At 28.3% G+C, this 12,582-nt stretch overlaps 3 protein-coding genes and 1 non-coding gene across 4 annotated transcripts; 3 read left to right on the forward strand and 1 right to left on the reverse strand. All coding sequences in view use genetic code 12, as the record gives it.

Moving 5' to 3' along the window:
- The first annotated feature begins 2,147 nt into the window (after positions 1 to 2,147).
- Positions 2,148 to 2,230, forward strand: DFJ63DRAFT_t101. The gene has a single exon. It is a non-coding gene; the product is annotated as a tRNA-Leu (tRNA).
- On the forward strand, positions 2,157 to 3,523 carry DFJ63DRAFT_319779 (uncharacterized protein). The gene has a single exon (XM_064907110.1). It carries the CDS (start codon positions 2,339 to 2,341, stop codon positions 3,320 to 3,322), a length of 984 nt encoding a protein of 327 aa, XP_064760869.1. The 5' UTR covers positions 2,157 to 2,338; the 3' UTR covers positions 3,323 to 3,523.
- Positions 3,524 to 3,594: 71 nt separating this feature from the next.
- On the reverse strand, positions 3,595 to 7,161 carry ZCF29 (Zcf29p; the record flags this gene model as incomplete). The annotated part of the gene is made up of 2 exons (XM_064907495.1): positions 3,595 to 6,488; positions 6,567 to 7,161. 2 exons carry the CDS (start codon positions 7,159 to 7,161, stop codon positions 3,595 to 3,597), a joined length of 3,489 nt encoding a protein of 1,162 aa, XP_064760870.1.
- Positions 7,162 to 9,218: 2,057 nt separating this feature from the next.
- On the forward strand, positions 9,219 to 12,539 carry DFJ63DRAFT_330538 (glucose-induced degradation complex subunit). Its single transcript, XM_064907649.1, has one exon. It carries the CDS (start codon positions 9,709 to 9,711, stop codon positions 12,478 to 12,480), a length of 2,772 nt encoding a protein of 923 aa, XP_064760871.1. The 5' UTR covers positions 9,219 to 9,708; the 3' UTR covers positions 12,481 to 12,539.
- The last annotated feature ends 43 nt before the right edge of the window (positions 12,540 to 12,582 follow it).

A 12,582-nucleotide genomic window follows, 5' to 3' on the forward strand; every position in this document is an offset into this window, starting at 1 on the left:
GATACAATGTCGCCGTACGTCCCTAGCAACTAATATTGTTGGTATTATTTTAGAGTCGTGGTGATTTACATTCACAAGATTGTTGTAAATTGCAATAACAGAGATAAAGTAAAGGGGTGATATGATATGATATGTTATGTTATGATAAGTCCTTGTCTTGTCATAACCAGCCATTACATTAATAGTTGTTACTTAATATAAAACATCCACAATAATACATTGATTTGATCCATTGTTCCTCTACCTCCTTATTATTCTTCATTAAATGAAAAATTACTTAATTCGTTAAGACGTCAAATGATCCTTAAATTTTTTTTGCCTTTTAGTGACAGTACAGTACAGTCTGCCCACGAGGTCTCCTCCTCCCTAAATTAATTACCGTAAACAATTTTTATCGTCCCTAACCTCCCTGCATATAACAAGGTAAATTATTTTGCCATTTTTGGGTCTTCCGATTTGACCTTAAAATGGTATGTGTCCTGCATGTAATAATACCTTTTATAATTACAGAGATTATAACCCTTCAAATAACAAGTTGCAATTTAAATTTTGATACAATTTGACCTTAAAATTAATGACCTTATAGTAATAATTGATTATATTTAGGTTCAAAGGATGTTTTATTAACTTTATAATAGTCTAATTAAAGTAGTTTCCTATTTATATTCATTGTTTAACAAAATTTGAATTTTCTAATGATTTGACCTTATTACCTTGCAAATTGCAAATATTATTGTAAATTTCAAAGAGATTTCAATTAAAATTCAGTTAAATTGTTATTTTAGATAGAGAGTAATACATTAACTACATCATTTATATCATGTTATAATATAATAATTGAACATTAAGATCCAGTATCTTTCTCTCATGAAAATACATACTTCGACTTTCCAATAAATGATAGATTAGTAGTAGTATTAATAAATATAACAAATATTAGTAAAAATTAAAGAACATTGTCTACTAAAATCTAAACGCAAAACGTTCAAAACTTCAGATGACAGTTCTACCATCTGAAAATCACAACTAATACATTGATGAAATGTTTCCTACCTTTTTTGGAAAAAACTGGATACAGCTTTCAAACAAAACTAAGCGATAGACATAGCCTATCGAAACATACACTCCACACAAATTTTCCTACTACGACTAAAGTAAGTAAAAATAGATCCTAAATAGCTGGTTAATAGGTTCGGAATTGGCATGCTATAATACGACAGACAATCTTAAAGACAGGATCCAACAAATTGAACAATATAATAGTAGAAAAGAAAAATGTCTGACATTTTATATTCATCATGACCGAATTCATTCTGAAATAGAACCGGCATGATTTTGCAGCTTGTCTTGATGGCTTGCAGAATGCTGGAATATTCTTGCATATCAAAACGATATACGACATAATATTACTTTATCATACATTTACTATTTGTACTTACCCTATGACAATTCGTCTATACTATGAAGGGTCTAAGTTGCTATTTTACAATGTAAATTTTTAATATCATTAATCTATAATAAGTAAACGTATTCTATAAGTTGGAAAGTATGTGAAACTGACCATATAACTTTAGATTTGAACAATATGTACAAAGAAGTAATTGTTGTCTACATCATGTTTTTAAAATCTATACTAAAATTTATATTAAATCAAATGCATCACAGCAATATTCCAGGAAATTCGGTCGGCAAAATTTGGGGTCTTTATTATTAGTATCTACCTAAATATAATTCAATAGTTAGTAATATAAAATATGCTCTTATTGACATATCGCCCCAAAACAGTATTCATCATCACTGAAAAGTTGAGAGCATTATTTAACCCTCTAAATGGCTATATTAGTTAGTATAAAGATTTCCTAAATTAATCGTTAAATATATTGACTCCTGTGGAGGACGGAATTATGACTAATTTATGAACAGTTATCTAACACATATTGTAGCAAAGTTAAAAATCACAACATGAGAAACATATAAATTGCTATTGTCAAACATGATCCTAAGCTCAGAAATGATACTCTATAACTGATGAAATATTATCTATTCAAAATCTGTAACTTATAACCCTTGAATTTTTTAGATCACGTGCAGAATTCACGTGATATAATATGTCTACCAGAAACATCCCCAATTTGTTTTCAGAAATTGGAGGGTTGGCCGAGTGGTCTAAGGCGGCAGACTTAAGATCTGTTGGACGGTGTCCGCGCGAGTTCGAACCTCGCATCCTTCATTATCTTTTTTTTTCAATTTTTTTTGATATTGCAAAATTCAAAATCAAAAAATAAATTTATCAAGACTATTTGATATACACTTTCCTTTCTTTTTTATCATTAACATAATGAACCATAAACAACTGTTACTGGTGACATATGGATCTTCTGATTCAATTGAAATCACTCTGAAGATAGCGACATTATTCAAATCATCTGAAGTGATTGAGAATATTAATATCATAACCTCATCATCGAATCTAATTGATCAAGATCAAATCAATCAATCCAGTCATTATTATCATGAACCACAGTACGAACATTTATATGAGTTACTTGAATCTATAGAAGTTGGTGATGGCAGTTTGTTTCTTGATGTTATACCGAGTGATCAAGTGTTTGTATCTCCCTTTCTTCATATTCAAAATAAATTCACGATAAAGAATCAACAATTAAAGATTTTCTTAAATGAATCATCATTTCAAATGATTCCTAATTTAGTACATAAAGTGAAGGGGGTTAAAGTTAAGAAAATCCAAAATTATAAAATAGGTCATGGTTCAAAACAATATCTGAATATAAATCATCAAATTGAAATTAATCTTGATATAGTGGAGCATAAATTTAAATTATTTCCTGAATTGAAATTCATAATCCTGAAATTATTTCATAAAGTAGATATCAAAATATCATCCTCCAAACCAACAGTTACTGCATCATTACAACCACATCCCATCATATTAACCGCCATCGATTTAAACCCTGATGTCATAAACTTGTCTCCCATCTTCTTCCCTTCATCATCTAACGACGCTGGAGAAATTTACGAATACCTCACATTATTATCATTGGATTCAAATAATGAACAATTGAAATATTCAAATAATGTCGATGACTTCTTATCCATATATAAAGTACCAACCACGGACATACCCGATCGAGAGACAAAGATTGGATTGTACAAATTCAATTATCAGCATGCCAATACAAATTCCCTTTCATTCATTCTTCAAAATCCAGCGTGGAATGTCATAAGTTTACAATACTTCAATCGTCATATACTATTATTCAAAGATATCAATAATATAACCTACATATTTGAATCAAAATGAAATCAACGCAAAATATCTACATCCAAAATAATATATAACAAAATTATACAATAATTTATTTATTCTATATACAAGAATTAAAACCATAAGAAATTTAACAATCTTTATACAAGTAAGACGAATTAGATAGATATGAATCAATATACAAGAAGTTTGGAGTTTTTTTTTTTTTTAATACATTTTTGTTTAAATATTTTTTACCGTTTTTTTTATTTGTTATTGTTTGGTTTTTTTTGTAAAACATCCTTTATATTATTATAACAATTAAAATTTCAATCATAACTTTTAAATAACTCTTCTAATGGTAGATTAGTACCAGGGAAAACAAAATCTTCAACAGAGGGGAATATTCCATCTAATGACAGCATGTTATTATAACCTGGAGTGAATGCATCAAATGCACTGGCTGGCATACCTGTTATAGTATTAGTATTGTTGGAAAGATTACCATTAGCATCATTATTATTATTATTATAATTTGAATTGGTTGAATTAACCTTACTAGAATCATTTGATTCACCTGCATAATAATTACTACTATTATAATTATTATCAAAATTATTATTATTATTATTATATTGGGAAAAATCTTGATTTGGATTATTTTTAGTATTATCAGTAAAATTCTTCATAGACATCATTTGAAGCCAAATTTGATCAACTTTATCACTTGGCATAAATTCTTCAATATTATCAAGTGAAGAAGTTGATCCTACTGATGTAGCAGAAGGTGGACCTCTAATTTTACTTGAATCAGAATAATCCATTGAATTACGACTTTCAGAATCAGTGGTAGTGGTTCCATATGGTGGTTGTTCACCAAATGTAGTAGTATTGACATTACCATTAATAATAGATTCACTTTTAGTAGGAGGTTTAAATGAAAAATTATTAGCTGTAGTAGTAGATTTTTGAGCCTTTTTATGTTCTTTAACTCTAAACAATGCACTTTCTAAAATACTTGCTATTTCTTCTAACATAGCACTAGTAAATTCAATTGTATTTTGAGATCCAGCTGGTTTGAATTGTTTAATAGTATCATCAGATGATAATAACATAGTTAAAAAGTTTTGAGCTTTTGTAATTCTCCAAGCATAATAATAACGATGACTTAATCTAGCAATACTTTCTCTAAACACATTAACACATTTTTCAATCAATGAATAAACTCTTTTTAATAATTCATAATAAATTTTATATTTGATATCTTTATTCAATTTTGATTGATGTTCATAATGATGTTCTAAATCAACAATAATAATTCTAATTCTTGTCATGACAGAAAATAAAACAATGGTTGATTTATGAGTTACCAGTTCAAATGCAGGAGTTATAGTTAAATCAGTTGAATTTTGAAATATTGCTTCACTTCGATCTAAAAATTCAAAATAAAATGGCATTAAATCATGAATTGTTATAACAAATATCTTTTTAAGATAAAAATAAGCTAAATTATAATTCCCTTTTCTTTCATAATAATTAAAAATATGAAAAAATATTGAAACCATAAAGAAATTAGATGTGAAATGAATTTTCATTTTAATAGTTTGTTTATTAATTTCAACTTGAGATAAATTAATACTGGAAAATAATGATTCTGTTAATGATTCAGTTTCATGAACAAATCTCTTTTCCATATAATCTAATTTTTCCATTAAATCAGTTAATTTAACTTTTTCTTTAACATTGGTAATCATTTTCATAACTTCACTTAATGGAGCAAAAACATTATCAAATTTAGCAAAATTACTCACCGTTGATTTTTCCACATCAACATCAATAATATTTTCATTTCCAGGTATATAATAAGGAGGTTTAGTATCAAAACTATTATTATCAATACTTAATGGAGTACCAACTGCCATAGCATTATTAACATCAAATACAAGAATATAATACCAAATTTTTCTACCTAAATTATTAATTTTTTCATCATTACATTGATCATGAAAATTATCGGGATCACGATTTAATCCTAATGATATAGCCATTTGAATTAACATAGCATTGAATACTAAGGCATCACCACCATCAGTTCCATCACCATCTTCAGGAGCATAACAATGATAAATACGAGTATATACTGCCAATTGCATGATTTCCATATTAATACTTCTTGTTAAATTGAATTGATTTAAACAAGTTTGAGCCATATCAATACAATCAATATTAACAGGATTATTTAATAAATATTTAACTTCTTGAGCTCTTGGAGATGGATCTTTTGATTGAATATTGGCTTCATTTATAGATGCCACATTAGTAAATAAAGTTAAATAACTTAATCTTAAAACAATTAATAATAAACCTAAAGTTGCAAAATCCATTTTTTTATTAACTTTAACTTTAACTTTTGCATTTTCATCACCATCTGTACGTTCAATTCCAATTAATTTTTGAACTCGTTCTTTAAAAACAACTTCATCAATTAATGGAATTGCACTATATAAATGACTGAAATATCGTTTATATAATAACCAAATAGCTTTTTGTTTTGGTAATACTAATTCAATTTTTTCAGCAATAGCTAATTCTTCCGATAAACCACCTTCATAAAATGCAATACCAAAACTCATAGCTTTTTCATTTAAAGTTTGACGATAATTTTTAACTTGTTCTGAACTATATTGTTGAGGAGTTGGAGGTGGCATTGGAGTTCTTCTAATATTATTTATAGTTGGAATTGAAGTTGAAGGGGAAGTATCAGGAATAATGGTACTACGATCAAAATCTCTTTTTAAATGATTTTTAGTATGTTCCATATCAGCTTCAGAAGTTGCATGACACATTGATGGAGATAAAGGAGGTGCATCTTCTGAAGTTGCATCATAAGGTTTTATATCTTGATAACCTTCTTCAATAGAAGCTTTTTCTCTAAATCCTCGTTCTGCAACTGAAGGTTTTAAATTTCTAAAATATGAAGTTTTTAAAGCTTTACCACTTTTTAAAATATGAAGATAAGTCCATAATTTTGATCCTATTGAATCAACTTTTATAAGAGCAATCCAAGATAATGGACCATAATTACGACGACGAACATCATCTTTAACTAATACTGAAGTATAACCTTCAAAGAAATTAATAGTATCACTTTCAGCTCCGACAGGATTTAACCCAACTAAATTTGCATAACCAACACCAGGTTGAATTAAAGCAGAATGAGAATCTGAATGGAAAGAAGGAGGAGGATAATGAGGAGCTGAATTATTATTATTATTATTAATAATATTATTATTTGATATACTATGATTTAAAGGAGGGGAATTATTATTTGTTGATGAAGAACTATTATGATTATCACCAAAATCAACTTTAACTCTTCTAGCTTGAACTGATTCTTCTAAAGATCGAAGTTTTTCTTTTAATTGAAATAATTGATCTTGAACTTGTAATTCAGCTGATTGACTTATACCATTACCATTTTGATCATTATATAATAAAGTTGAACCAGGATTAGCATAAGTTGATCTATTTTGAGGATTGGTTGATTGATAAGCAATATTACGAGGATTATCATTTGATTCTTGAGGAAATTGACCTTGTTCAACATAACGACATAATTTATTACCATATTTGACACAAGTTGAACAAGGATTACCTAAATCACATTTAACTTTCCTTCGTTTACAAAAATCACAAACTTTAGTAGCTCTATTTCTTTTTTTAGTATTAATATTGGAAGAATTAGAAGAATTATTGGATAGTAGACTATTTGAAGTTGAAGAAGCTGATAATGATAAATCAGGAGAAGTTGAGCCTTGAGTTATTTCAGCTGCTGTAGAGACATCTACTACAGGACAACCTTTTTCTAAAAATGTATTTATGTCTTTTGATGACATTTATGGTGATATGATTGATATAATATGATTGAGTTGATTAAGTTAATTGATTGATTGAGTATAATACGTGTTGTAATGAATGGGTGGTTGTAAATATGAAGATAATGCAGATGAAATTGAAAATAATAATTGACCGTCAGTGATGTAAAAGATGACCAAAAGTTGATTTTTTTAGATAATCTTAATCGGGAACTAAGAAGGAAGATTATGAGGATGATTATGAAGACTCTATTGTAGATGATAGAGTTTGTATGATAATACGAATTAAGTTGAGTTAATTAATAAGCCCTTTTGACTGACACCAAGTCCAAAGTACGAAAAGTGAGGGGGGGAAAAGGAAAAGGGAAAGGAAAACAGGAAGAAGGAAGAGGTAGATAAGGAAGTATAGAGGGGGTATACACACACACACCAATACTAACAAAAGATGAAATAACAAATAAAAGAATAAATAGTTAGCTAGACCAAACGGCTGAGCAGTAAAATTAAAGACAAACAGGAAGTGGTTAAACCTTTACTTTTATATATAAACTATGTCAGACAGTCAGTCAGTCTCAGTTCCTTTTCATTTCTTTGTTTCTTCTTTTTTTAATTTTTTTAATTTTTTTTTTAATTCTTTTTTTTTTAATTCTTTTTTTTTTATTTTTTTTATTTTTTATTTTTTGAAATTAAGTTAAATAAAATTTGCCATCAGAATTTTTAATTAAGTAATGACCGCAGTTATTTATTTATTTACTTACTGACATTTCTAATCATTCAATGGTTACCCCTTTTTTGAGAGATAAGGTTACATAGAACATATGATACGGAACTTATCCTTGAATCGGAACATAACACAACTTATAGTTGAACACGTATTAGTTTGCTATTGGTCAATTTGAAATTCGTAATAACTTTCACTCTGTGTTTATATTTAAATCTTTTTTTTATTTTAATTTATTTATTTATTTAATCTTTTTTTATTTTTTTTTTATGTTTTTTTGTTTTGTTCAGTAAATTTATGGTGATTAAGTTCCGCTGATGATTTCTATTTAGGGTATATCGCCACCCAGTAGCCTCATTTGCAATTATAGTTACAATTGCTATGCTATATATTTATTTATTTACTTGTTTGTTTGTTTGTTTCTTGGTCTGTTTATATTATATTAAGAACAAATTAATTACTTAGTTTGATCAATTGATGATTGTAGATGTATGACTAATAATAACCACTTCGATTAAAGTTACGAAGACAATATACAGTACAACAATCCCCTTTGAATTGATTGATCATTATTTGATTACAAATAGTTGAACTAAACTAAACCAAATAAAAATAAATAAATAAATACATCATCTTTTTTTTAACGTTTATTTTTAATGACTCTTTCTTTTTTTCCCTTTTCATTATGATAATGGGAGTGGGTTCCTTTTCTTTTGTTTGTTCTCTAATACGTAAATTTCCTCTTTTGTGATTGCCATTCGATTTACATTTTATTTATTTTAATCAATTAATACGAAATGAAATGGCGGAGTGAATAGGAATGGACTTACTTTCTACTGATCTCGAATGGACTGGACTGGACTGATGTGGACTAGGCGGCAGTGCAATCAATCAATCAATCAATCATGTGGCTCTATTTCAGTCAACACCCCCTCCACCCCAATTAAAATCATTCATTCACAGTTACATTGTTCTACATTCAATGGATGGTTATAATTACTGCCCTGATTTTACCGTACATCTATTTCTAGTTCTATTTTTCCATTCTTCCATAACTCTGAGCGAGTGAGTGAGTTAGTGCTACCTTTCTCCATACTTTCAATTTAAAGTTATATCATCTCTTTCATCTTTCCCTTTACCCTTCCTGTTTCTTCCTATCCTATTCTTTCCATAATCACACTCTCCTTCATCTCACTAGTTTTATGACCTCTATTCAATCTAACTTAAATGTCAAATGATCCACACCCCCTTTTTAAGCTAAGTTTTTTTTTAATTCTTTTTTTTTTTTTTTTTTTCATTTGTGTCCTTAAATTTTTAACAGATTTTTTAAAACTTTAATTTTTTTTTTTTTTTTTTTAGTCTTTGCCGCTTTCCTAATTAAGCACTAATTACGCTTACGTAACTGCTTAAGTAAGCGGAGTTCTATTCCTTTACAGAAAAGAGGCTTACCCTTAAAATCTTCTTCTTTCTTTTCGATCCGGTATTTAACCCAAATCCGATGTATGGATTTTGTTCTTTTCAATCTATTTGATCTTTTTTGAGAATAACATCCATACCGCTGATTAAAGGATTACTCCCTCCACTATTTTTAAATTCTGCCCCCCACTTATTCTCACTTGTCATTAAGTCTTACTGCTTCTTCCTCCACCCCCTGCTAATCTAAGCTGCTGTAACTAATTTTATGTCTCTCTCAAAAAAAACGACATCTACAATTCTATGACATCCACAATTTACTATCAAAAGATAATAATTACCACCCCACTTCAAACCATTATTTACAACCATAATTTTAAATTTTATCTCTGATCAATCCATCAATCCATTAACTAAATAGACAAGCTCAGATAATGATCCCTGATGAATTCATCCTTCAATTGATTCAACAATCATTAAATGATTTGGGTTATTCTAAAATATCAGATGATTTAGGTAATGAAATCAAATCAAAACGATTAGCAATAACCAATTCAAATTCAAATACTGGTTTATCATCATCATCATCATCATCCACCAAATCAATCCATGTTGAAAGAGCTCAGATCAAACTTATCAATTGGTTCAATGATGAATTAAAAGCTGGGAATTATCTCACTATCGAATCTTATCTATTGGCTGTATTGCAAAATATCGATAATACAAATACAACTAATACCTATAGTAATAATCAAGAAGTTAATTTCATTGATGTTTTAGTCACTACTCAAGATCCTAAAACTACCGTGTCAATCATTCTTTATTTGATCAGAAGAGTTTCATTCTTGGAATCGTATATGTTACAATCATCAACTGAATCTCCTCAAGTTTTCATTCGATATTTAACTGATCGTTTAATGCCTTTATTAGATGATTTAGCCCCTAAATTATCCGATGCAACATCTTCTCTTACAAATCATCATCATGATGTGATTAAACCTGATGTCGATATTGATCATCATGATGGAGATGACGTTACAGGTTCTGGTGATGCTGACATTGATGATGAATTTAATTATTCATCCGATAATGAATATAATTTTAATCCATCAATCTCAACTTCAAATAGCGTGGCTGATTTAACCAATATCTTTGGTAAACTGGTTTTATCAAGTTTAACTAGAGAAAAAGAATCAAATTTATTATTAGGTTTTGCCTTAGATTTTAAAAATTTATTATCATCATCATCTTCATCATCATCATCATCAACTGATTCAAGTTTAATATCAACTTTCTTATCCAAATATTTATTTAATTTATCAAACTTATTCAATCCAAATAATTATACTCCAATAATTTCGAATAATACTACTGGTAGTGTTAATTTAGAACATATAATCTTAATTATTAGAGAGACATTAATTACTAAAATTTTAGATAAAATCTTTAAATTAAATGATAAATTGAAAACATTTAACCATTTTTATAATGTTCCACCTAATTATTTAAAAAAAATCATTGAAAATTCAAATAATTATCAAAAACATCAAAATCCTTATTTCTTACCTCCAAGAACAAAATTCGATCTTGATAATAATATCAATCCCACTAACACTAATTCTACAAAGAATATTGATTTAGATCCTTTTTTATTAGGGACAGCTAATCCTAATTTAAATTCAAATTCAAATCTGAATTTAAAACATTTGAATCATTTCTTTAAATCAACTTACTTCCCTAATAAACTCTTACATAGTTTAAATTATCATACTGATGAAGTTTGGTTTACGAAATTTAGTCCCCTGGGAAATTTCTTAGTTTCAGGATCATTAGATGGGAAATTAATTATTTATGATGTATTAAATGAATTTAAAGTTTTGAAAATTTTAGAATCTTCAACTTTATTAGATAATCAAGCTTTAGTACCATTTTCTTCAAAACCAACTAGTGAGAAATCAAAAGCAGTTATTTATTGTTGTTGGGATCCGCAAGAACGGTATTTAGTAAGTTGTTGTTTAGATACTGTGGTTAGAGTATGGTATGTTGATGAAATTCATAATTTATCCGCCGCTGCTACTGCTTCCAAACGAAGAAAAAGAACATCCTCATCAACAACAACAATAACTTCAAAGAATGAACCTATTTCATCAGCTTCAAATATTACTACTGGGAATGCAACTTCTACTGAAAGTGGTTTCAGATTAGTTAGTTGTTTTACATTGGGTCAAGAAATTAAAACTTGGACTTGTGAATTCTTACCTAATTTAAATAATTCAAATCGTCCTCAATTTGTTATTGGATCTCCTGATAAAGTATTAAAAGGATTTGATGTGGATGGTGTTGAATTATTTGATTTTTATGCAAATATTGAAGAAGATGATGAAGATGATGAAGTTGATGTTCACAATCATTCGGGATTAAATACAGATGGTGATAACAAACCTAAAGTTTCTTCATCTGCAAGTGAACCACGTCCAAGTAGTATTGGTGCTTCCACTGCAACTGGTGCTGCCAATGATAAAGAAGGTGATGTTCAAATGAAAGATGAATATGATAATGATGATGGAGATAAAAGTAAAACAGCTTCATCTAATATCAAAAAGAAACTTGAAAGTAGTTTTAATAGAATTAATGATATCACCATTACTCCAGATGGGAAATTCCTTATCACAGCTGATAGTGATCATCAATTACATTTCTATAAGATCCCTAATGTTTTCAATCAAGAATCATCAACCAAAAGAGTTGCCAGTATAATCTTAACAGGTCGTCTTACATCTTGTTCAATCTCCAAAAATGGGAAATACTTATTAGTATCATCTGCCCCTGAAGAATTACAAGTATGGGATATTTCCGGATTATCAATTGGAGATTATAATCCTATTCTTTATCGAAAATATTTCGGTCATTCTCAAAGTGGATATATCATTAGATCATCATTTGGATATTTAGTCGATAATAGTAGTGATTCGTTGGATAATAATGAAGAACAATTGATCTTAACAGGATCAGATACAGGGTATATATATTTCTTCAAATTACATACAGGTCAATTAATAACCAGAGTTAAAGGTCATAATGGGTTATGTAATTGTGTTGATTGGAATAGATTTGGTAAACAATCTCATGCTAATTCTATTGATTATGGTAAATTATGGAGTTCAGTAGGTGATGATAAATTAGTTAAGATTTGGGGTCCCTTTTAGTAAAAATTAGTTTTATATGAATGATATACATCTATTATTATATTAACTACAATTGATCTCTTTTTTTTTTATTATTTTCATTTATTGATTTTAATTGCCACT

Source organism: Scheffersomyces coipomensis, assembly GCF_036884675.1.
Source record: "Scheffersomyces coipomensis strain NRRL Y-17651 chromosome Unknown DFJ63scaffold_5, whole genome shotgun sequence".
Classification (NCBI taxonomy): Eukaryota; Fungi; Ascomycota; class Pichiomycetes; order Serinales; family Debaryomycetaceae; genus Scheffersomyces; species Scheffersomyces coipomensis.